This window comes from Phycodurus eques, chromosome 5, assembly GCF_024500275.1.
Source record: "Phycodurus eques isolate BA_2022a chromosome 5, UOR_Pequ_1.1, whole genome shotgun sequence".
Classification (NCBI taxonomy): domain Eukaryota; kingdom Metazoa; phylum Chordata; class Actinopteri; order Syngnathiformes; family Syngnathidae; genus Phycodurus; species Phycodurus eques.
In genome coordinates, this window is record NC_084529.1 from 4,146,277 (window position 1) to 4,172,736 (window position 26,460).

A 26,460-nucleotide genomic window follows, 5' to 3' on the forward strand; every position below is an offset into this window, starting at 1 on the left:
AGGCTCCAATCAAGGCTCCAATAAGATGCAAAGACACGTGCAAACAAGCCTCCTGTATTTTATTTTTTTATTTTTTTAAATATATGTCAACATTTCTGCAGCAAAACATGCAACACATGCATTGGAGGAGGGGGATTCACAGCTTTCGTGTGTATTTTTTTGCCCAATTTCGGCGCATCGAGGGAAGACGACAGCAAGAAGAAGAAGAAGAAGAAGAAGAAACATTCAGAGCTCGAGAAATAAACTCTTGAGATTCGTATTTACAGCAAACGGAGGCTCGTTAATCTTATTCTTTACGCAGCATGAATGAACTCCACTTTGACATTCGAGAGAAAGAATTCCGAGAGAGAAAATGCGGCAACTGGAGGGAGGAGGAGAGAGTCTTCCCGCGAAATTCAACAGGCCGCTATGAACGCAAAGAAGCGCAACCACTGAACTGTACAATCGACTCAACCGCAACCCTCTGCGTTTGCATGGTTTGTCACTGGAATACAGTAGCTATTTGTTTTGTTTTTTTTAAAGGGAAACATCACAAGTTGCACTTCTCGCAAAATGTTCGAGCTGTCCCGCCGAAAATGCTCTTTACCGGTGAACTTCATTTGACCTTGTTTCAAATTTTGAACGAGCAACAGTTGAAGGTTTCGGTTCGGCCGCCATGTCAAGACTTCTTTTGGACAGTCCGGCTTGAAGGTTAAAGGTTAAAAGTCTCACCTTAAAAGGTTATGGGTGAGACTCTGGAATTTGCTTCCCAAAGCGTTGAAGCTGGAAACTGACCCTAATATATTTGGCAGGGACCTAAAAATAATAATAATAATAAATACATAAAAATTAATTGGCTGGACAGAGCTGCTTGCATGGAAATTTAGATGCTGGAAAAAACCAAAAACAAAACAAAAACTGCAAAAATGAAGCTGCATCCATTTGACCAGGTCGTAGTACTAGTATTTGATTGACAGTTAACAGCCGAGCGGGCGGGGTGTCCACGTATTCAGCGGACACGCCCGCGGCGTTTGCCAGGGGATTTTCAAGCCTCATTTTATATACTTGGCAATTTTTCCAATGATTCAAATTTGCCAACATTCTCTGTGGCGTGGCAAATTTGAAAGACATTTTGTGTTTCCTTCACAGGGACTTCAATATCGGAACTGCTTCTAAAATGGGTTTAGAATTAGCACTGATGCTAAAACACTTCGAGCCATGAATCTGGTTTGTACAATGTTTTTTTGTGTGATGTTCACATCAAGTGAACGAATAAAGAAAGAAAAACAAACAGTTGGACAAAGTCAAACTAATGTCGCCCGTGAAGGTGATGGTGCATTTTCGGTTCATAGTGAAAATGTTCCACAAAGCTCAATATCCTCAACTTGACGTGTGTTGGGTCTACCATCAACGACGAGCGATGTACAGAAAGAAAGCAAATTGTCCTATTGGCACGTGGAGCGTAATAATCGGTGCACAGTGTTGGCTGGAGAGCGGCGGCGGCGGCGGCGGTCGGGGGTTGTTGTGGGGGATTCGGTTGGCTTCGAGCAACATCCCTGAGAACTCACAGTCGCCCAGAGCGGTCGTATTTACGTCCGGAAAGAAACCATCCCGATACATTCGTGCGGCGCGCCCGACGTGGAGAGCGAAGGTCAAAGGAGCCGACACGAAGGGCGGATGACGTCGGCGTGATTCGGCGCAGCGCAAAAAAAAAAAAGCTTGAGGATTTGGCTCCGGGCGGAATATTTACACAAGGCATACATCGGAGCATCTGATTGGACGACGCCGACAGCAGCTCGGATCACAAATAAAACTCCCTTTAGCGTGGCGCTCCGTGCACTTCCTTCCGGCCCAAATGGGGCTTCGGGAGCACCGCGAGTGGCGTTCACCCCTCTCGTCCTCAGCGCGCCAGGCCGAGCTCCTCAAAATCCTCCCGAAAATTTGCAAGGGAGGCGGCGGGACGGGCGAGCCGGGCGACCGCTGAAATCACGAGGCCCGTCTTAAAGCTCTGTGGTCTCCCAGCTCACCTCCCGCGGAACCTGGCGTCATTTAGTCCCCGTGTGGATGACCGTGACGGTGGAGGGGCGGGGCACGACCGGCTCGGCCGCCGACGGCGCCTCCTCCGAGTCCCGATTGAACGCTTTGACGGAGGGTGCCGGGGGGGCCATTGGCGGACCTGCGGGAGAAGGACATTACAAAGGAGAACCGGGCACTTCAGGAAATCTTGAAAGAAAACGGGAAACTTTCCATGGGAATAATTGGGAATTGAGGAAACTGAAGGTTGCCTCTTAATTCTTTCAAAAGTATGCTTCCAGCTTTTTCCGTTCTTTAGTCATCAGCAGGAGAACATGGGTGGCTGACAGCCAAAACACCGGTTTCTGACCCGAAAAGAAACGGAATCATTTTGCTTTTGGGACACCTCAAACTATAAAACAACAAAAACAAGACAGCGAAAAGACTTTTGATGGCAAAATAATCATCCATTTACAGATACACAAAACAAGAATAATTACCGCGAGCGATGCTGACTCGCATAGCTCGAGTTGAACGTTTTCTTACGTGACGTTCGCTATTCACTCCATGAACTGCGTCATCTCTTTCTCACAATCACGACAGACGGGTTCTCGTACCTGCCGCGACGCATACCGCGTTTAAACCGTACATATGCAGCATACTCTGTCCGAGTGTAAGGTGCCCAAACATGTCCGACTTCCAACGTGTTGGCACTTCTCTCCCTGCTACGTCGCCATCGCCAGGGATATGTTACTTATTGCAGTTATTTACAAACTTGCTTATTGACAGACAAGCTGCATGAAATGCTTTTTCACGCCGACCCGCTTATGACAACAAAATGTCGAACGAGTCAATCTTTCCATTAAATCCCATTCCCAAAATTCAAAAAGCTTACATTCCCACTGGAATTTAGCGGAAATTTCCCACGCGTTTGCAAACCTGCCCGCCATCCTAATGAGGACGAGGCTTGCAAAAAGAGGGAACATTTCCGCTCAATTTATGCAAACGTTTCCGGGGCCGTCAATAACCAGCAGTTGTTCACTATTTATGGCAGTCGTCGGTCCTTACCTGGAAAACATTTCAATATGCAAGTAACTAATATTTCACTAAACGCCTTGTTGCGCTGCACAAAATTATAGCGCGTGCGTGTGTGTGTGCGTGCGTGCGTGCGTGCGTGCGGGCGTGTGTCTAGTGTCTAATACAAGTGGAGACGATCCGGACATGACAACTGAACAACATGACGTTAGCAGGCAAAGGCTGCAATTAAACGGATGCTAAAGAGTCGCATTCTTCATACGGTGTCAGCGATATTGCAGCCCGGTGCGCTGAACGGCCCCCGGTCATAATATTAAAGCCATTTCATATTTCCACGGCCACTGGGTAATCATTTGATCTCTTAAGTGCCCCCCCTTTAACAAGAAATGACAAATTGCCAGTACCAGACGGAATTTTCAACCGTAATAATGAGGTCCTCGTTTGAATTGTTGGCCAATATCCTTTCGTTTTCAGGCTTTACTCGGGCCGGGGGTGGGCAAAGTGTAACCCGCAGGCTCTGCTCTCGAATCCGGCCCAGTGAGCATTTGCAATATCAACGAGGGCTCTCATTTTTGCGCTTGACGCCCCGGCTTTAGGCTAATAAGTAAGCGATGAGATATGAGCTGGGTTTGAAGGTTGACGCACGCGAGTGCGCACTCACATTCGTGGATGGTGAGCGGGGCGCAGTCCACCGACTGACTCTTGGTCGGCGCTCTGCCGGACGAGTCGGAGGCGGCGCCGCCGCTGTGGATGCTGCTGCCGAAGCTGGTGCCCAGCTGCAAGCGCCGCATGTGGCGGATCACCGCCGTGGCGTTGAAGGCTTGCTAAAAAAAAAAAAAAAAAAAAAAGGAGAGAAGGTAGACCTATTCATATTATTTGTAAACGATGGGTGCCAGGCTACTTCTTGGTGGCGGAACGCGATTGATGACTTGAACTGAAAAAGGATGACACCACCACGCCACCGGATATACTCCAAAAGCTTCACTTTCCTATTTTTTTTTTTTTTTTTTTAATTTCCTTGGGGAAAAAAATAAAACAGGAAAATCTAAATGTATCCAGCAGAGCCTGAGTAGGGAGACTAAATCGAATGGATGTTGTAAATTGTTTTACACAGAAAGATATGGCAAGACTTCTAAAACAGACAGACTGGGAATAATACTAAAATTAATAAATTACATATAGATGCCACGAGATAGTGGCAAAGCACTTAAAACGGGGAGGACCATAAAGCACCAACACCATTCATCTAGCATGTGCACAACCCATGTTACATAGATACCTGTATTGAGTCCAGGTAGTTCAATTATTCCACACAAACAAACCACTAGCAGTACAATTAGCTAGCTTACTAGCCTAAATAACAATGCTGACACAAACTAATGTGACATCACAAATGGGAAAACAAAGTGAGCACAAAACAGCGAAGAGACAAGATTTTCACCAAATAACGAAAGATAGATTCAAAAAAACGGACTATGCAAATTAGCAAACGTTTATTAATGATGCCATCGGAGGTCGCGAAAAGCTTCTGCCGCCTGGAAGTATGTGTGATGTCACTGCGAAAAGATCTGCAGTAAAGCCCAATGTCGTCATGTCTAAGTAGATTGTTAGCCATCCCAGTCCTGGAAATTTTAAAATTGAGGAAGCCTTTTGGATTCAAGGTGAAACGTCTTCAACAGGAACTCGAAAAGCTCCAGTTGCCTAGATTCAAATTCTGCAGATTATGTCTTCATTCTAAAACAGTGGCTAAGAAAACTCGCCAGTCTTCTTGGCTTCATGCCCTCACCCTCCATTTGCTTTTGGCAAAGTTTTTGCGCATCTGCCGACTGACGGACTCGTGAATGTTCTTGCAGAGCGCCGTGCCTCCGGCGATCCTGAAAAACAGACGGAGACAGAGACAGTTTGCGTCACCTCACACACACAAAACCTTGCGCCGGTGGCGGGCTGCGCATTTCTGTCCGCTTGGGGTCACCATCCTCACATTCCATATTGTAGTATCTGTGGCTTTAAAAGGCGGGGCTCGGCCTGATGAGTGATGTGGGAATCAGCGAATGAGAGTGTCGAGGTGGCTGAGGCTGGCTGTGAACTAGCTAACCGGTAGCTGGTTGGCGTGTTGACGGCCTGTGGGCGGGCAACGGTTGTGGGTTTGCAGCTCGTGTATACATGCGCTCGTTACGTGTTTATTTCGTTAGCGTTTGTCCCAGAAAGTGATTGAAAGTGCACTGGCGACTGTGTCTATCCTTGAGCACCTGTGGTGGAATCACAATTTGTTCGGACTAGCGATGGAAGGCTGCGTTAAATTAGCTGACGATGTTTACTTTACAAGTGCACTGTAGATGTGCAGTTGTGTACGCCAAGTTCTGCTTTGCAGTAGACACGCCGCACTGTATCTTCATTTTGAAAGTGCGAAATGAAATCTTTTATGCACCGTTTTCTCTTATTGCTACACGAGTGTGCAGTTAACTGGTGTTATTCGGTAGGTACATTTTCGAATGTGATCGGTTTAAAAAAAAAAAAAAAAAAAAAAAAAAAAAAAAAAAAAAGAACAGTCCCATTGCGGACCTAGCTGAAGTTACATGAAGGCCCTGGGCAGATTAGATGAACATGGCAACACATAGAGGCTGCGATCTGATTGGACAAAATCTTAACATCCATATTGATGCACTGGAAGCACCGCAGCCAAGAGGAACGCTACAAAATGAAGAGACTGGCCTTGCGAATGAACACATGCAATTTCATTGAACAAATATTCGAATTTACAGCAGGTAATAAATGTTGGTCAGTGCTGCTGGTAATGTTTGGGCCATCAGAGAATGCTGGAAGATGGCTAGAAAACTGAGCATCTGTACCATTACTAGTTTCTCTTGTCTTTAAGAAACAACTTGTGTTTGTTTTTTTTCTATGCCTTCCGGAGTTCAATATGATCTAATTGTGTGCGAAATTGCATCGAGCCAGTCGTATGAGAGGAAGCAGGGGACAGAAAGAAAGTCCATTAGCGTCCACCACGCGCGTTCACTTTGGCCGGCTCGTCCGGAAACATCCGGCAGCCCACGCTGTCCCGCTCTCGTTAGCCCCGGCCTCAGACATCCTCGCGGTTCATTAAGGCGTCCGCATTCTTCAAGGATCGCATCGCCCGCAGCTAATTGGCGGTCGTTTATTCAGCGGGATTATCTTCACCGGGGCGCGCAGGAAGACGGCCTCGCAACTGGCAGCCATGGCGACGGCCAATGGGGGTGGACGCATGCGCCGCTTTCACAAAAGTCATCTGCGTCACGCGGCTGCTTAATCATACGCTCATATGACGATGTGCCTGCGGCTGTGCGGTGCGGGGAGGTTTTTTTGTTTGTTTGTTTTTCTTAAAGTTTCCTCACCAGGGGTGCTCCAGAGCCTGGTCGCACGTGAACCTCTTCTCGGGATCCTTTTCCATGAGACGGCTGATGAAGTCTTTGGCTGTGAACGCAAATTAAAAACAATATATATATATATATATATATATATATATATATATATATCAGGATGTTGTCTTTTTTTTTTTATGCGAAGAAATGATCCATTACATTACTAACTCATTCACTGCTGTCTGTGAATGTTTATATTCATCAGTTGTAATCCAACCGTTTACCTGTTGGCGGTAAACGGTTATATAAGTCGAATATAGTCGTCAGGTACGCTATTCAATGTGTAGCCGTGGAACATTGTCTCGGGGCAGCTCGTCTGTGAAATTCAGGTTTTTAAACCGCTGTCATGCCTAAACTATTCCTGGAGATGGCGGCGTTGCATCGCTTCGGATTGGAGATCAGCACATCTGCGTGACATGTTTCAGTTCACCAAAAGCTTGTTTTCGCCGCTTTTTGGTCAGAAACCAGCCCATGTTCTACAGTTTTTTGACTAAAGAATGGAAAAAGCTGGGGACAAACTTTTTTTTCCTGGTGAAAGGAGGAGGTTTACTCTTTCTTTTGGTAGGTTTGGTGCTTATACTGTGACAACACAACTGTGGTCCTGACAGAGCTGTCAAATTGTTGGCAATACATTAAAAAAAACAAAGTAAACAACTGGCTGTAAAAGTGGTAATAATAATATATACACTCTCAGGGGAAAAGGGAAATTTGACGGCAATAACGAAAATAAATCCAAGTCAGATTGATGTCCCCTCGAAAATGGTTTGTGATGGCCTATATTTGCCACAAGATGGCGGCGAAGCACTTTTTTCTATTATGCAAAGATACGGCCTGACGAAATGCACTACGACACTTGGCACGAGCAGGTGCACAAATAAGGGCCTCGTCTTTCTGTGGTAACGTTTGTAGTTCGATTTGAGGAAATAGGAAACTTTTGCGTTTTCTCACCAGAATCCGATATGTCGTCCCAGTACGGCGCGTCAAACTCGTAGTCGGCCTTGAGGATCTGCTCAAAGAGTTTGGAGTCGTTCTCGTCGTAGAACGGCGGGTAGCCGCAGAGCCTGGGGGAGAGTCGACCGCAACCGCAATAGACCGCGTGAGAGAGCTGACCCCGATGACGCGAAAAAGGATTAGCTTCCTTCTAATCGCATGCACCGGCACTTTTGATTTTGTTCATCTAGCAACGCGAAAAGGAGACAGATTACAGACGCTACATTAATATTAAGAGGAAAAAGTGGAACAAAACAAGATGCCATCATCTGGAAAAGAAATGCTCATTCCACGGCTAAATCCACGCAGTGTGTTACACACAGTCAGTGGTGGGAAGTAATGGAGTACAAATACTTTGTAACTGTATACCTTAGTAGATTTGTGTACTTTGGTATTTGTTTTTCTGATGACTATTTCCTGTTACTCCCTACATTACCTATACTTTCTACTTCTCACTTTATCAAAATAAGCTCATTACTTATTATTATTATTATTATTTATTTTTTTAAGTATCTGTACATGTCCTTAAGTACAGCGTGTGTGTATTTTAGCCACCTCTGGTTCCAGTGTTGCGTTTCGATTACGAAATCGTTTCCAGCTTTCATGACAACCGCCAGGTGATCTTCCATTGGGTCCGGGATTTTCTTTTCGCTAACGAGCTACTTTACACGTGACACCTTCCTCCAAAAGCTGCGTCGGAGCTTGAAGTGTAAGAGCGGCAGCTGGAAGCCGGCGGTAAGCAGGTCCTGTCCGTAAATGCGGAGTCTAGTCAATCCATTCAAACAGAGTACTTACAGAATGTAAGCGATGACCCCGATAGACCAGCAGTCCACGGCTTTACTGTAGGGCTTCTGCGCCAACACCTCAGGTGCTGCAACAAAGCAAAATGGTAGGACTATGACTACACTGTGAAAATAAAGTCTGCACACCTCTGTTCAAATGCTAGGTTTTGCCGATATTAAAAAAATGAGACTACTCAACAACAAGAGTTTGCCTTTACGAACTGTAGGCATTGATTTGCTCGCGAACACGGTGTCATTTCTTCATGACAAAGGGTGTTTTCACTTTTTCTATGGCATGTACATGTCAATGAATTCGAATATGGCAGAAAAGTCTCATTTACTTCAGCACTCACATAGATTCATGAAACACTTGGGAATATAATTTGAGGGCAAATTCCTGCTTCGTTTTTACGTAAAAAAAATCATTTTCATCGTTTCTTGATTGTTCTGTATTATTCTAGTTTTATTGAGCTGTACCTTTATGTACAGTATTCAATTTTAACCACACCGATAAAAGTCAAGCTTTGTTCTGAGGCTGGGATTGACGACGAGCATTCACATACATTTTAATGGCAAACATTACCTTGGTTTGCAAACATTTCGGTTTAAATTCCTAACCTGAAGTTCCGCTGTATGAAGAAATTTTTTTTTTTTTTTTTTTTTTTTTTTTTTTACACGGTCTCACGAAATCGCAAATTGTTCTTCTCATACGGGTGGATCTCGAAACATGATAAACGGAGGTTCACAGGCTGAGCACGTGCCGGCGACAGATGGTTAAGATTAACCTGTGGCTGGCTAGCTGCAGATTGGATTAGGCGATATTGCCGGCTTGCGAGCAATTCACTTATGTCAGCGAAAACGCGGCGCTTTCAAAACTCCAAGCTCACCCACGTATCCCGGAGTTCCGCAGGCGGTGGCCATCACGTCGCCGGTCCCCTCCATCTTGGACAGGCCAAAGTCGCTGATCATGATCTTCGACTCGTCGTGCGGACTAAAGTAGAGAAGGTTCTCTGGCTGCAAAAGTGGACAGGATAAGAATCAATTCCTCGGGGTGCACGCATATCGGGCCAAATCTCGGCATTTTCCCTTGTCGTTCAAGTCAGACAGATGTCCAATGTCGGGAAAAAAAAAAAGATTATCCCGATTATATTATTTTGGTGCGGGGGGTGTTAAGAGTGAGTTTTCTGTATCGGTTCGGTCGACAATCATAAAGCTGTTTGATATTTCCGATGACAAATATTTCTGCGTTGGCAAGACGGATCCACCGAGTCAGTGATTGCGAGTCGAAACGGGATGCGAAATATTCGGCGCCTGTGGATTCCCCTATTCGTGGATTCTTCTTTCATTTTTTGGTTTCTTTTTTTCCCGTGGAAAAACGCTTATTGTCAGCCTACCCCCCCTTATTTGAGATTTTCGGGGGGCTTTGATCCAGTGTAATTATAACGGGCATCAATCATCTGCAGATTTTTGCGAAGAACAGCGCCCTCTTTGCCGCAAATCGTAACGCTGCTTGTGGTACCTTTAAGTCTCTGTGCACTATGCCCATGGAGTGGAGATAGTTAACGGCATCCAAAACTTGTCGGATGAGCCGACTGGCATCCATCTCCGTGTAGAAGCCCTTCTCCACGATGCGGTCAAAGAGTTCACCGCCGGACACCCTATCGCAAATGTAAAAAAAAAAAAGCAACAACAAAATAAAAATTCCCATGCGGTTTGTGCCGCAAAATCTTCCTGACCCGTTGAGTTATACTTTGATTTCATGGAACGAATGAGAATTTACAATGTTAAGTGTAGGTCAGTACGTCTGATGGTGTTTAGGAAATAAAAAGATTCCAATCCAGACAGAACGACGAAGGTTGTTGGCGTACTCACAGCTGCATTATGAGGTACAGGTGGTTGGAGCTCTCGTAAATGTCCTCCAGAGCCACAATATTCTCATGCTTTATCCTGCAAAACAGATATCGAGGCGCAATTATCTCCTTGTTAATAACATGGCCCGCTAATTGGGAGGGAGTCATTAATGGCTCTCTGGCAAAAGGAAAAGCGACGTCTTTTAAGCGTTTGTGTGGAGGAAACGTTTTGCCAATTGGCGGGAGGGTGGAGGGTCGTAAGGTTATCAATGAGTCACGAAGCGGCAAGCCCTCGCTAACGACCGGGAGGCGATTCAGGCGGGAGTCTGGGAAGGACTTCCTGGTCGTGTCCGCAATGCAAAATGAGGCCCCGCTTTAATTAAAGGCTGTCAGACCACCAAGAGCATTAGGGAGGAAGCGAGGATCAGAATGGGAGGACAGAATAATAAGAAAGGAGCAAAAGCAGGAGGATGGCAACGGTAACCAGGCAACTAGACCCAACGCCGGGAGAGTAGTGACTGACAAGCGAGCGAGCGCCATCGTGCTCGGCACCAGGACGGAGTCACTCGCTGTCCGTGTTGTCGCCTGAACACGGACGACCCGACAGACTAGCGCGCGCGCTCTCAGGGCGTTCGGGTTGGCAATCTCCGGCACCGGGCCCGTTCAATACAAATCGCCGTACCAAGGTTACGATCCCATTCAAAAACAATATCTTTAAGGGCGGAACCGAGCCATACGCTTCAGTATGGGAGCCGTGCCATTATTCGATATGATTCCATTTGGTGCGGAAACAATACGATAGTTAATATTTCTTGATGATGACATTAATCATAAAGAACTTTGACTTGACTTTACCCAATTTTATTTATTTATTTTTTTTTTCTGTGAACGCTATTTCGCCATCGCTGTGACCAGGAAAGTGGGGGGAAATAAATAAATATCTACGGCTAGATGACGCCACAGGCGTCGAACCGCAAGTATGCGCACTGTGTATGCAGTGCCAAATCACAGCAGCAATTGGCTCAGGGCACTTTACACATGGAGCAGGTCTAAGACCACACACCTTAAGTCATGAAAAGACCAAATGGACCCCACATGAGCAAGCGCTAGGGCAACCGAGGCAGGGAAATAATAACGAGGCAAGGAAATAATAACGAAATAACGTAATAATGTTTTTTTTTTTTTTATAGTGGCATTTGGTGTACTACCTACTTCCTCAGCACGGCGATCTCGTTCTCCAGACTCGTCTCCTTCCCTTTTAGGGCTTTTTTGGGGATGCACTTGATGGCGACCATCTTGCCCGTGGCCTTCTCGCGCGCCATCACCACCTCGGAGAACGCGCCGCTGCAGCAGGAAGACAAAAAAAAAAAGATTCATATACAACCGGGAAATACGGAGGCACCCGGACTTCCGGGTGCCAAAACCGACGGGGTGTCACTTGGTCAAAGTTTTAGATATCGCCACCGCTCAAGTGAAGTGGAAAAAAACATGTATTGGACGGGACAAACAGAAAATGCGAATACTACGCCACAATTCACAACCAGACGCTCACACGAAGACTAAGCAGTCAACGCGACTCCTTAAGCAGCACACGAATATTACAGTACGTACAGTACATTACTCCCATAACATATGCGATACAATAACCTCATAGATGTGTATGTTAGTGTGCACTTTATTGTATTCAGTGTTTTTCGTATCACTGTTTGAATGAGAAAAGTTTTTAGGGAGACTTAATATTTCACAATTTAAAATAGTCCCCAGGCATTAACTTTCTAATTTGGCAACTGTAATCCAGTCGTTTACTGCCGCTGACGAATATACTCGTCAAGTACGTGTTTCAACAGGCAGGGGTGGAAGAGGGTCTCGTGAAATTCAGGTTCGGAATCCCTGGCTGCTTCCAAAGCGGTTACGTGTTGCGGTTAGAACATGTCTGAGCATCAACAAGCATGGCGCTTTCAAAGATGAGCAAACTGAGTAGGGCGCGTGGTCACGGAACAAATGACTCGCAAGTCAAGGTTGCAGTGCCACTACGTTTAGACACACAAAATCCTTATTCAGCAACACTCGGGCCAGAGTACACAAAGAGCATATTGTGAATATTTACAGAGAACAAGCAAGATCTCAGACAAGGTCCCCCAGTCTGCTGTGTTGATTTAAGGCAGGCAAACACTTTTATAAACCTCAATAACAATTAAAAAAAAAAAAAAAAAAAAATCAGAAAAAACGTTTGTCGACCTTTGGAACATCTGCCTTCTAAACCAAATCCGGTACTGAATTAAGGCAATATTTACTCAAGCGATAGCCACGGGTTGCTATGATACCACATTCAATTTCCCTACATTTTGCTGAGCGGGCTGTTCTTGCCGTTCCGTGCCCCTCGTAGCTTGAAAGTGTTTTCCACCATTTCGGTTTTCCCGATTTTGGGCGGGGCTAAAACGGCGGCAAGCGACACGCTTTGGCGTCGGGCCAAAAGTTCCCCGTCCCCTTCTATATAACAACTTGAGAACTTGTTTGTGACCAGTTGTTATCTGCCGCAATTGCCAGTTAGTTATTATTACTAGGCCCAAGCCTGTTAGCTCGCAAGCTAGCAAGTGGCTAGTGCCTCTTTTGATGTACTTCATTTTTTTTCTAATCATTCCTATTTGGCAGGGTTGTTGACAACTCTTCTGTCGTGTGTCAAATTTAGAAGACATGCTTACTTTTCAGGGACCTTTCATTGAGTTGACAATGTGAGCACAGCCACATCCCAGTTATAGAGAGAGGGTGTGCACACTTGTGCTCGCCATCATCACATTGCGTTACACAGGTTGCTGTAGCAACAAGCGAGCAACTCGTGTGGCGGGCTGCTACCTTTGATTTGGAGGCCTTTATGAAAGCTCATTTGCTCATTTTAGGGTGCGTTAATCCGACTAAGATGAACACCGAAACCCTGCAATGAATCCTCCTTTGATTGAGTCTGAGTGGCGTTGATTTACTTTAAAGGTCCTTTTTTTTTTTTTTTTTTTTAAATTGACTTGTGTTTGACTCCCAAATCACCAGGTGTTGCAAAGATGATTTTGGAAATGTAGTCAGTTACAGTTACAAGTTACCCAGTTAAAAATCTATTAATGTTCTTATGCTCCAATATTACCGGTTCCAGGACACCCGCCGCTGCACTATGATTGGCTGTTCTATCCCTGTAGAACACACCCTACTGCTTCCCGACGGGATGTTTGTGGCTTGAGTGTGGCGACGTTCATGTTTCTCACCCTAATCTTAATCTTAACCCACAGGTGTCAAAATGGTGGCCCGGGGGCCAGATCTGGCCCGCCACATCGTTTTATGTGGCCCGAAAGCAAATCAAAATTGCTCATTGTGTTCTGGTGTAATACCATTGAGATATTTGCAAGCATTTTTTTTTTTTACCAATCCCCCTTTGAAAGGAAATGTAATTCATCAATGTGTTGTGTATACTGTATGTAATTAAAGTATCAGAGGTAATCTTTCATGTATGTGGGTTCACAGTTGTAGCGGCACTCCGAGGGAAGTCATAACTACGATGTGGCCCGTGACAAAAATTAGTTTGACACCCTGCCTTAACCCACCCTAACGCGCCTGAAGCCCCGACCTGCCCTAAATTGCTCGAGGGCTCTGCATCATTCGCACAACTGTCATTGTCTCAGGATGACCGCATCACCGGCAACCTTTCATTGCTCACTGAATCTCCGTAGTGTGTTTTGATGCTTTTGTCTCAAAAGTATTCTCTGTTAAATGGCTGTTCTGATTCTGAACGCTAGCCCTAAAACTTCTTTGTTTTTATTTCATACAAATGTGATACATTTGGAATGGTCATCGCGTTACATCTGCGTAGCCTGCCCTTCCTGCAACGCAGGAGCCAATCATGTTGCAGCATGGGGGTGTCCTGCCTAGAAACTATCTGACAAGATGCCTTGTGGGAAACATTGAGGGTACTACTTTAGGGGACCCCCTCCTGGAAGTCGTCACCTTATCGTGGTGAATGGGTTTGTGTGTCCCAATGATCCTAGGAGCTAAGTTGTCTGGGGCTTCACGCCTCTGGTAGGGTCACCCAAGACAAACAGGTCCTAGGTGAGGGACCAGACAAAGCACGGCTCCAGAAACCCCTATGAAGAAAGAAACAAATTGATCTAGGTTTCCCTTGCCCGGACGCGGGTCACCGGGGCCACCCACTGGAGCCAGGCCTGGAGGTGAGGCTCGAAGCGGCGGTGGCCGGGCCCGCACCCAGTGGGCCCGGCCGAAAGGGTAACGTGGGACCCCCTTCTCGTGGGCTCACCACCTGTGGGAGGGGCCATAGGGATCGGGGGCAGTGTGAGCTGGGCGGTGGCCGAAGGCGGGGACCTCGGCGATCCGATCCCCGGCTACAGAAGATGCCTCTAGGGATGTGGAATGTCACCTCTCTGGCAAGAAGGAGCCCAGGCTGGTGTGCGAGGTCGAGACGTTCCGAATAGATATAGTCGGACTCGCCTCCACGCACAGCTTGGGCTCTGGTACCAGTCCTCTCGAGAGGGGTTGGACTCTCTTCCACTCTGGAGTTGCCCACGGTGAGAGGCGCCGTGCAGGTGTGGGTATACTTATTGCCACCCGGCTCGGCGCCTGCACGTTGGGTTTCACCCCGGTGGCCGAGAGGGTAGCCTCCCTCCGCCTTCGGGTGGGGGGACGGGTCCGGACTGTTGTTTGTGCCTATGCACCGAACAGCAGTTCAGAGTACCCACCCTTTTTTGAGTCCTTGGAGGGGGTGCTGGAGAGCGCTCCTCCTGGGGACTCCATCGTTCTGCTGGAGACTTCAATGCTCACGTGGGAAATGACAGTGAGACCTGGAAGGGCGTGACTGGGAGGAACGGCCCCCCCCCCGATCAGAACCCGAGCGGTGTTCTGCTATTGGACTTCTCTGCTCGTCACGGATTGTCCATAACGAACACCATGTTCAAGCATAAGGGTGTCCACACGTGCACTTGGCACCAGGACACCCGAGGTCGCAGTTCGATCATTGACTATGTGGTCGTGTCATAGGTCTTGTGGCCACATGTCTCGGACACTCGGGTGAAGAGAGGGGCGGAGCTGTCAACTGATCACCACCTGGTGGTGAGTTTGCTCCGATGGTGGGGGAAGATGCCGGTCCGACGTGGCAGGCCCAAACGTATTGCGAGGGTCTGCTGGGAACGGAGGCCTCCCTGGTGAGGTGTTCCGGGGACGACCCGGGACACGCTGGAGAGACTACGTCTTTCGGCTGGCCTGGGAACGCCTCGGGATCCCCCCGGAACAGCTGGATGAAGTGGCTGGGTAGAGGGAAGTCTGGGCGTCCCTGCTAAAGCTACTGCCCCCGCTACCCGACCTCGGATAAGTGGTAGAAAATGGATGGATGGAATTTAGGGGACAACCTATACTCAACTGACGTCTTCAAACACACGTCGAAACCTCACCAGAAACACGGTGTTCAGTGTGATGTGGAAAAACCCAGTGAGTCACCATCTTTTGGAAAAAGAAAGACAAAAAAAAAAGCGTAGTGACTAACATGCTAGGGTCCATTATGTTCTCAGATGTAAACTGGCCACGCTAAATCCAAGCGCGGCCTTCAAATCCACACTAATCCCACACTCCATACACCCACTTGTGGGCTGGCGGCAGGCGGCCGTAAACAGCACGCACACGGACACGCATCCAACCAGAATAGCTGAAGTAACATACAGTAAGTAACAATAACTTGCTGTTTTCCCCTTTGTTTTATTGCAAAGCAACACAAGTGTATCAGAAGAATCGTTACATTTAATGAGCATAATTAATTTTACCTGATTCCATGACAAGAAACAACAGAAATTGAGGAAATACGCTCTATGCAGAATGTCACGTGACCTACGCTGAATGCTGAATAGCTGACGATTGACAACATGATTGTTTGAAGACGAACTTGCTAAAATGTGGTTTTCTTTATGGCTGGTGTCTTCGGAAAAATTTAAATACACGTACCGTATATCATTTATTTATATAAATGTGATATGAGATGTACTGTAATTTCTCGTGCATAATGCGCATTTTTTTCCTCAAAAAAATGGTCAAACATCAATAGTGCGCATTATACATAGGTATAGGGGGAAATGGGGGGAAAAAACGTTCACATTTTATAAATATATGCCGTCATCTAGAGGTTATGAAAAAGCTGTACGCTTTATTTCCAATAAGCCACCACCACCTAGAGGTTATGAAAAAGGTGTAGCCTACACTTTCATTCCAATATGACAGGGGGTACATATGACTGCATATACAGTGTACGTACAGTTGTACTCATAAGTTTACATACCCAGGCAGAATTTGTTAACTAATGTTGTTTTTATTTTTTTTATAAATATGACTGATGACTGAACAACAACCATCATTAATTTCTCTATGGCTATGTTTTGTTTAATGATAATGCTTTTCTGAAATGCTTGACAGTTTAATTTTAATCCCATTGAAATAAAATTAAATGTGTTTCACCTGGTCCTTCATGTTTTCTTTCAGGAATTGTACAAATCTTACAAATTCTGCCTGGGTAATCAAACATATGAACACAATTGTGTGTTCTCTCATTTACTAAATAAAAGTAGGGCTGCGAATTTCAAAATAAGAGAAAGTAAATCAAAAGAAAGTATTACCTGTTCAAATAAATTGCTTAGCTTCAGAATAATTATTTGAAACAGATCATACTTCATGTTTTGATAATACTTCATGTTTTGATCATATATGTAGAAGCAAAATCATGCATTGCAAAAATGCATTATACATAGCGAGAATGGTTTTCCAGAATGTTGAGGTCAACTTTGAGGGTGCATATCATACATGGGTGCGCATTATACACGAGAAATTATGGTAATCATGAACGAAGCCTAAGCACCGTCTAATGTCAGTGGTGGCTCTGCGGTGACATCTTGTGTTTAAAACTAGTCATTGTAGACGTTTAAAGTTCCATCCCCTTCCCCATTCACCCGAGCGAGGAGGAAGTGCTTTTACCCGGTTTGCCGAATGCGGAAGTGGATTGTGCATATCCTGGATTTCACCTGCGCTGTCCAGTATCCAGGTAATAATTTTACAGTCACACCGGATGCATTTTTGGATTAAAATTCACTGAATCGATTTCAAGCCAATGAATCGTTTCGGATCGTTCTAAATGAATCAAGATCGTCCGTGAATCAATCGGCAACCACGAATTGTACAACAAATGGAATCGTTGCTTAAACGGATCGTTACCCTCCTACACATTTCTATATCTGCATTGACGGGATAGCGGCGCTATTAAAATGTGGATTAAGTTGGGTTAGTCCCTACCTCAACGTGTCCGACATCAGGTACATTGGCAGTAAGCGAGTCGACGCAGGATGCCGCCGCGCCACACGGCATCTGTTGGCGCGAGGAGTATCATTTTCGATTCGATGCATGCGCCGCTGTTTTAGTACCCGCGACCACAGGAAGTCGGCGGGAAAGCTGCAACGCAAAAACGCTTTTCTCTCATCGCTGCACTGAGGAGAAGCACCGTCGACGACAATATGAAACTGTGACCTCGTGCGGATCACAAAGATTAACCGGAATTTTTAACATCTTCACCGATTTTGAAAATGTGAGAGACACCACACAACTCGGGGGCGGGGGGGAATTGTACTGTATGTTCTTACTGCTCCTATCGTGTGTGGTATAATCAGAATCGGAATCATATTTATTTGCCAAGTATGTCCGAAAACCACACACAATGGATTTTGTCTCCGGTAGTTGGAACCGCTCTAGTACGACAACAGACAGTCAACTGACAGAGAAAACTTTTGAGACATAAAGACATTGACCAAAAAAAAAAAAAAAAAAAAAACACTCACTCAGCAATAAAGGGATGCTAGTTAACTGGTAATGCCAGTACATTTCTTTTTTTTTTTTTGACAATTGTGCAAAAAGATGCAGAGTCCACTAGCACTGAGAGCAGTTCAAAAGACTAATATTGCAATAGTCCGGTGCAATGACCATTGTGCAAAGGGTGCGATAATCTGGGACAACGTTGATTGTGCAAATGTTGCAGATACTCCTTAATCAGTGTGCAAATGGAGCAGATGCTACTCTGGCATGAGTGGCCAGTATTGGTCAACAACAATAATAATAATAATAATAATAATCGAGATGACAACACACCACACCACGCAGTCACACACACAACAATAATGGCGCAGGATAATCTTTTAGAAACAGCCGAGAAACTGGCCGTTGCCGGTTTTAATGGCAAGAGAGGGAAGAAACGCTGAGTGTGTGAGAGAGAATGCGAGAGAGAACGTGTGAGAGTGAGTGTGTGAGAGTATGTGTGAGCGTGTACGAGTCACGAGTGAGTGGATGTGTCTCCGTGTGTGCCTCTTTGTGTGTGTCACCTATTTTTTTTTTTTTTTTTTTTTTTTTTTTTTTTTTTTTTTTTACAAGTGCTGTCATGAGGACGGCAGTGGAGGCATGAGCTGCAGTTTAAAAATAAGTGTTTTATCCCCTCAATCTAAAGATAGATAAAAGATGACCTAGGTGCATCTGTAATTCTAAACTGCCAACGTGAGCACCAAAACGGTTTATTTTTAAAAACAAAGACGACAGACGGCTTCTGAGCTACAATGTGCTGCTAGTGTACATCCCTTTTTTTTTTTTTTTTTTTTTTTTAAACTTTACCGAGGATGACGCTTGTTAAAACAACCCAGGAGCCATTTTGTCAGCTTCAAAAACAACAAAGCATGCAGAATCTCACCGGACACAGCATTAGGTACACCTGCTGTACATTTCAATAATTAAAACACACTTAAACTTGCCACAATACACAACAAGCATGGTGCACACTGCGCCATCATTTCTTGACATTTAGTTAACAGTTCAGCCTTGACCGTCTGCTGAGTGACAAGTTGCGCATCGTCCACTTCAGGCCGAATGCAAACCTGCAAAATGTCGGCTGCGGATTAGCCACCATCATTTCAAAGCGTCAATAAGCGTGACAACGTGCGGAGGACGTAGGTGCCGGGATGTGGTAGGTGGCGCCGTGTAGCAACCAAGGATTTCCATCATCCTTGTTGTCTCGCTGCCACTTGCGCTGCGTTCAGGCTACATCCAAGGACCAATACTCTTTACGTAAGATGTGCCTCGAGAGCCTTTCAGCTTGGAAAGTGAGCTGATGCAAGATGGGAAAAGGTGGCACAAGTACTCACACTCTATACTTGAATAGAAGTATGGATTAAAAAAAAAAAAAAAAAAAAAAAAAAAAAAAACAGGCCGGTAAAAGATGACGCACTGATTCAAAAATTGTACTTAAGTAAAAAAAGTACAGACTCTGAAATGTACATAAAATCCCCCCAAAGTCATTATCCTGTTTTGTTTCTAAATACATGAAATCAGTTTGAAGTGCTGAAAATGTGCAAAGACTGAGAACAATACAGTAGCGAATTGTTAAGCGATAGCTCAAAACTCTTTTTCACCTTGTCAACTGGGCGGGGTTCAAAACTAGCCAACTATTCTTTCTGGCACGAGTTCCCTCCCCCACTGTATAAACACCAAGCGCCCTTATTCCATGCAGCGGCCATTTGGCAGAATTGCCACTGCCTCATTCCTTTTAACCCGAACCCATGACTACCCCGTATAGCGTGCAATTAACCATCAAACTACGGCCACAACGTGAAAGAAATGTGCAGTAACTATAGTCCGAATAAATATGGGTGCTCCTGGCACTTGAGATTAGAAGGGTTCTTGTGGCCAGGCAACTTAATTTGCGTCCTCAGCGATTTAGGGCCCCGATTTAGCCTCGGAGGCAAGCGTCCAGGTAGAAGGACTGACTTCGTTCACCAAGCTCTCGTTCGCGCTCGTCAGCTAACTCAAGATTGGACCGCTCAGCACATTTAGCCCGCTGTGATGCAGCGCTAGTATAAAGAGTTATCACTAGTTATTGTGTTCAGTGTCGCAGCATGCGTGTGACGTGCAAGAGTGAGTGTGCAGCAGCTAATGAATTGAAAGTACTTTGGATGACTGAGTCTACAATGAATCATATTTAAAGAGCGCTCTTATTTCTGAGCTGGTGCAGTCTTACACAAAGAAATGAAAGTGGCTGCGTTGATTGTGTTGCATGCTTCTATTCTATCAATCCACAGGCACCAAGTATTGATCTTTCTGTAAATTGCGATGAGCCATGCAAGATTTATGACGTGCTTGTATTGGCGCTTCAGGCGACAGCGTTGCTTCGCTACGTTGCACCCAGTTCATCATTTGCTACACGGTAACCCCCCCCCCCCGCCCCCCTCCATCGGGGGGGGGGGGAATTACGTTCCAGACTCCCCCGCGATAAGTGAAAACCCGCAATATAGAAATATGGAAAAAAAATTAAGACATTTCTTTTTTTTTTTAAACTTGAAATTGTTTTAGGTTCTTCAAACACACTTAAAACAATGCACACACATTTAAACACTGAATATATTGACCGAGAGAGAAAGAGAGCGTGCAAGAGCAATGGATAAAAAAATGGCGTAAATATAAAAATTAACAACACATAGTACAAAAAGTAAGGTGTTTGCATCTCGGAGAGACTACCTGTATTATCAAATGCCTTAACTGTTAAAAAAGAAAACAAAATGCGCAGTTTAAAAAAAAAAAAAACGACAGTTAAGTTTATTGAATTACAGATTTTTAAGATAGCGTTTTTTTCAGTCTAGTGGCAAGTCTGAATTTAGAGTTGCCCACCTTCAGTGCAGTACCACATTGTGCTCCAACATGCCGGGCAGCACTGAGGTCCACTGGAGGACATGCAGCGTAATTCACTCAGTCACTGAAGTGGACAGTTAATATTTGTCAACTGGCGTCCAACCGTTTAAGAGCGACTAATACAGTTGTCAAGCAGATTTCTTGAACAGATAAAGATAAAGTCGAAGATAAAGATTAGGCGGTGAATCTTGGCATCTCAACGCCGATTATGAGGGAGAGAAATGCCAAAATGTTGGAAGTCGGGCAAGTTTGGGCACCTCACACTTGAATAGAACACTGTATGTATATGTAGGGTATAAATGGAGTATGTGTCACAGGAGTTAGTAGAAAGTGTGTCATGATTGTGAGAAAAGATGTTCAAGTTCAAGGAATGAATGATGAACAAAATGTAAAAAAGCCACTGACGTTTAACTCGAGCCACGCGGTGAGTCGAGCCAACACGGCGAGTTTCTTAGCGATATATTTGTCAGTGAATTATTATTTTACATCAAAAGCCCCTTTCTCGGTCTTGTTTTCATTGTTTTTTTTCCAGGAGTTAAAACTTACATACTGTTTTTGCTGATTTTCTTGCTGCTTAGTTAGAAACTGATGTTTTAGATGAAACCACTTCTACTACTTATTACTCCAAAAATGAATACATTCAGAGCTTTTTTTGCGGTTTAAGAACACAGTCTGTGCTTTTTTTTTTTTTTTTTGGTAGGTTCGGTGTATATAACATCACAGAACACAATATTGCGTGGGTCTTGAAAGATCAGTCAAAATGCTTGAAAATGGCTGAGAGTCAATGAGTTAATATTCGTAGGACCATTGAAGTGCCTTTGGAAGAGAAAAGTTTCTTTTTTTTGGGAAAATATTCAATCCATTGGCCTGAAATCAGTAAATTAACAGGGAAGCTAAAAGACAAATAGAGGGAGATCCCATTAGCCAACAAAAAGCAGACATTTAAATAGGCTTCTCCTATGGAACACAGATCGAATAATCATCACCCCCTTCGTATTAATCAAAAAGAAATTAACATCCATTTTATTATCATTTATGATAGATGAACTTCAATCCTTCAACTGCATATGTTGGTACTGAGTGTATGGTATATGCTAAATGCTAAACGGTTAACAATCGCGATTAGCATGAGCGCACTAGCGATGACCATTTTAGGTCAAAAACCGCTAACTAGCATTCAGCTCACGCAAACTTAACATGCTATACATACATTACAATGTAGCAGTGCCGTAAAAATTACATGAGCCTCTCTGCCGTTTTGTGGGAAAAGGTTCATTAGTGGCCCAACACTGCAATAAATGTGTGAAACACAGTGAAACCAATTTGGAGTCTTCAATGAAGCTAACACGCATGTTTGTGGAATGCGGAAGGGAGTTCCCGGAGGACGTAAACCCCAGACAGAATGGTCAGAGCTGAGATTCGAACCCAGAACCACTGATTCCATCAATATGACCAACGAAGTGAAATTACTTACAGATGTCAAATTCAAACATTTTAAATATACTTCATTGAAGGTTACGGTTTCGAATAAGACCCGTAAGGTCAAGGATAGTACATTTACAAAGTGACGTCGCCCACTACTGGCCTGGCGTGCATAAGACAAGATTTTACTTTTTGCAGGAGGATTGGTTGGATTCATCTAACTGAGAAGGCTTTCTAAAACTAGATTTTAAAAAAAAAACTGTTTGGTTAAAAGAAATATATATAATTTTAAAACTGCATTTCGCCCCACGGACGTAAACTAGGACAAGGAGCTCTAGAATAAAAGTACGGCATGGGCATCGAGATGGAGTGAATGGACACAACAAGGCCACATGAGCCAAACTACAAAAGGGGGCTCCAGCTTGTGGGCGACGGAAGGCGTCAGACTGGCCACCGAGTGGACGGTAAATCTGGATGATTCACTGGTGGGGGGGCGGTGGGGCTGCTCACACAGAAGAGAAAGCCTTGGGGAAATCACAAGGCCCTCCAGGTAAAACCGGCCGACTGTTTTAGCTCAACCATCTGCAGGAGAACATTTAGCAGGAAAAACTGCTCTGCGATGGCAGCCTCCACCGCAAATGAGATGATGAAGAAAATGGAGAGCAAAAAAAAATCACAATTCTCCACAACATAGCACATTTTAAACACATGACTAGAGTCATCTGTTGTCGTTACTAGAGCGGCTCCGACTACCGGAGACAAATTCCTCGTGTGTTTTTTGGACATACTTGGCAAATAAAAATGATTCTGATTCTGATCTTGTTTGGCAGCTACTGGAATGAGGAAAGGCAAAAACAGTGATTTGCATCAGCTGAACAAATCCTACACTTCCTCCACAGAAGTCCAAATATGCTTCTTGGAATACAAAACTAATTGTGAGTCTAATAGCATAATTGTCACAAAAGTCATTTTTACCTCGCGCTCACAAAATGAATCAAAAATAGCAACAGGTTTGCTGAAATTGTGTTTCTTCTTTTTGTCTGTGTAGATTCGCAGACATCCAGGTCATGCTACTCCGCAAAGGTTAAATCAAGCCAACTGGACTTGTTGGTGTTTTTTTTCTTGTTTTCCAAAAATCTTAAAAATTGACTTGGGCAATTATGCTATTAGGCTAACAAAATGTCCCCCCCCCCCCCCCAAAAAAAAGAAAAAAAAAAGGCTGACAACTGTAACAGGCTACTTCAGTGGTGTCGTGACTTCAGAGTGCGATTTTTTTGTTGTTGTTACAAACCATGCCTTGGTTGATTTTTGGGGGTTTGTGTTACGTGCTAACATTCCGGTTATGAGTGACTTTTAAATACACGGCGGGTTTAGCGAGGTGAAAACAACAACAAAAACAGAGCACTTAATATACTGGAATGCCCTTGCATGCGGGCAAGGAGAGCCACAGTCGCCAATAGCCCCCCCCCAAAAAAAAAAAAAAAAGCACACTCTCAAGGAACAGCTGTAGGCCACAGCTCACACCAAGTTGCTCACACGCAGACTAACCAGCCATCCTGAGGTCACTTGCTAGGCCACGCCCCTTAAATGCAAACATCCAACTACATGACTACAGTACGTACAATAATTACATTTTATAAAACCAGTTTATTTTGCTTTCATTCAAAACACATACACACTCATATATATATATTGTTTGTTTGTTTTTTAATTAACTGATGTCCTGTTTAAAAAAAAAATCATCATGAACTTTTTCAAATGAGCGTCGTGACGTCATAGCATCCCCTGCACCTTTTGACGTCAGGTGTCCAATTGGGCCCGCGGTCACGTGACCGCTCAATTACCGCCGCCGTTCAACGGCTGTCAATCAAACGTGTTTTGCGTGTGCGTGCGTTACAAGCCACACCAACTTTCCCGCGCAAAAGGCAAAATGGCGAAAATGGCCGCGTTGACGCTAACTCACGTTCCGAGCACTTCTTTGAAGTCGAACACACTCTTGATGTCGTCGACGTGTTTCTTCCACGATCCGTCGCCGTTCTCTTTCGCCATGTCTCGCCGCGTGGGGAGGAAGAAAGAGGACCGAGGAGGATGAGGAGACGGAGGAGGAGCAGCGGCGGCTACAAAGCTGCGTCTGGAGCTAACCAGACAAACAAAAAGTGTTGAGCGTCCCCGAGCTTCTTAGTGGACTAATCCGCGCTGTTGAGCTCAGCGTGACGGGGGGCGGCGGCGGCGGACACGGTGTCCCTCCTCCTCCTGCTCTTGTGTCTCCTCCCCAGCCCGGCGGCGATGCAATGGGGGCAGCTCGGCGGGGGAGGTGGAAGGAGGCTCGGTGCCGCCGTGAGTGACGCCCTGGCTCCGGGTGCAGCTCCCACTCGCCACCGAGGAGGAAGGAGAGGTAGGAAGCAGAGGAGGAGGGGTCGCCCGTGTCGTTGGGCGGCTGTCGTTCAAGTGTTCGCATTGCACCAAATCGGCGGAAAGTCCCCGGTCCTGGGCTCCAACAGTTCCGGGCGGCAGGTGCGTCCACAAACGCCCTCTCTTTTTCTCCACATAGGGCTGAAATTAAAACTTGTTCCTACAACTAAAACGTACCGAATGGGGATGATATACGCCTCTTTGATGTCCACTTGTTGCAAGGCAGGATTAATCGGGCTCGAGCGTGAGTGCAAATGGTCAAAGCCGACCCGAGGCACAAGGTAACGGAGCACCTGTTATTGCCCGCGACCACTAGGGGGAGCGATAACCGCTACTGTAGCATAAGACAATAGCACAGTTTACATGCAGACATTTTGTATTTTTTTTTGTCATTCCGATCGAAGATCTCTGATCAACTGTTTATATGTGACGTGATCGATACCGATGTGGCGTTTAAGCAGAACAGTGACACGCATAGATCGATGTCAGTGTTACGGAATTTATCAAGAGGGAGGCTCGTTGTCTACTTGGTTCAGTAGTTGTATTTTAAAGCTTTTTTTTTTTTTAACAACTAAAGCTTTATTAAAAACAAGTTACAAGTGATGAAAAACATTGCTTGCCGTTGCTTGGTTGGAAAGCTGCCATATTCTCAAGCGCGCAAACGATGACGTCACTGCGCATTTACGTCAAGACACAACGCAGCCCGACTTTGAATCTCACATTTTTGCTCTCTTTTTTTGTATTGTACGTACTGTATGGATTTTTGAAGTAATATAGAGCGAATCGCCATGATGTCAGATTTTCCGACGGCACCACTAGTAAACAAACCCTTCCACTGTATGTCACTTAATAACCAAGTCAGAACGATTGAGAAAACAGGCGAAATGGCTTCAATGATGATTGCAGCCATTTTCTCTTCGGCCACAGTTGTAATGTGTGAAGTGTCGGTGAAAAGATGCTCCGTGAGGTCACTTGCTTCCAAGGGACACAAAACGCTTGATAGAAGGGAGGAAAGTGGGGTGGGGTGGGGGGTTTGACCGCGGCTATCAGCATTTATCCGGGTCGGTGTTCGCATTGCACCAAATGAATAAAAAGCCCCAGTCCCGGGCTCTTACTGGTTCTGGTCCTGAGTTCCAGACCGCTGCTGTTTCCTCAAATAGCCGCTCTTTTTTTTTTTTTTTTTCTTTCATATTTAGTTCAAAGCTGAAACCAAAAACTTGTATGTTTTCGTTGCTAGTCAGTATTCGTAGGCCTCCACTGTGACTGCCCCTCTGGCCAAAGAAAAAAAACACAGTTGACCCCCACATACTCACAGTTGGCCGCCTGCGGATTCACCTCTTCACTGAATGTTGACTTTAGCTTTTTCACATTTCGCTTTTTGTTTTTTCTTTTTCTGGAGGGAACCATTCCCCAAAGGCTTATTTATTGCCAGTTTATCCCTGCTCATTCAAGATTTTGGGGAGTTTGTGTGTGTGTATACACATATATACACACACACCGTATATTTTTTTTCCCCCGTTGCAATTCTACTGGGGGTCAATGATATGCGGATTTTCGCTATTCGCGGTCCAGTCCAGTCCCCATCCCCGGTGAAACTGTACATTTATAAAGTGAAAGAAAGATGAGCGAAACTGATTTTTATATCTACAAATGAAATTATAGATTGTATGTTTTTTTTGTTGTTTATTTTTAATGTCCATTTGTTGCTAGGCAGAATTCACAGGCCTCAATTGTGACCACCCGTTTGGCCAAAAAGAACCTGGCATACACTCATGCTACTGCAACTCATCTACATGGATTATGAGACAATTTTTATTTTTTTTATTTTTTTTA

The 26,460-nt window shown here is 45.0% G+C and overlaps 1 protein-coding gene across 4 annotated transcripts; it reads right to left on the minus strand.

Annotated features, from left to right (window-relative positions):
- Positions 1 to 53: 53 nt before the first annotated feature.
- camk1db (calcium/calmodulin-dependent protein kinase 1Db) lies at positions 54 to 26,092 on the minus strand. 4 transcript variants are annotated; one of them, XM_061677050.1, is made up of 12 exons: positions 24,805 to 24,911; positions 24,179 to 24,352; positions 11,260 to 11,391; positions 10,070 to 10,144; positions 9,717 to 9,855; positions 9,085 to 9,211; positions 8,211 to 8,286; positions 7,374 to 7,486; positions 6,399 to 6,477; positions 4,814 to 4,901; positions 3,689 to 3,851; positions 54 to 2,155 (listed from the first exon to the last, which is right to left on the minus strand). In XM_061677050.1, exons 2-12 carry the CDS (start codon positions 24,262 to 24,264, stop codon positions 2,025 to 2,027), a joined length of 1,209 nt encoding a protein of 402 aa, XP_061533034.1. In that variant the 5' UTR covers positions 24,265 to 24,352; positions 24,805 to 24,911; the 3' UTR covers positions 54 to 2,024. The 4 variants fall into 4 exon arrangements, with proteins under 4 accessions (XP_061533034.1, XP_061533030.1, XP_061533033.1 ...); XM_061677047.1 differs by having other exon boundaries at positions 2,067 to 2,404; positions 24,179 to 26,092; XM_061677046.1 differs by lacking the exon at positions 10,070 to 10,144 and having other exon boundaries at positions 24,179 to 26,092.
- Positions 26,093 to 26,460: the final 368 nt, after the last annotated feature.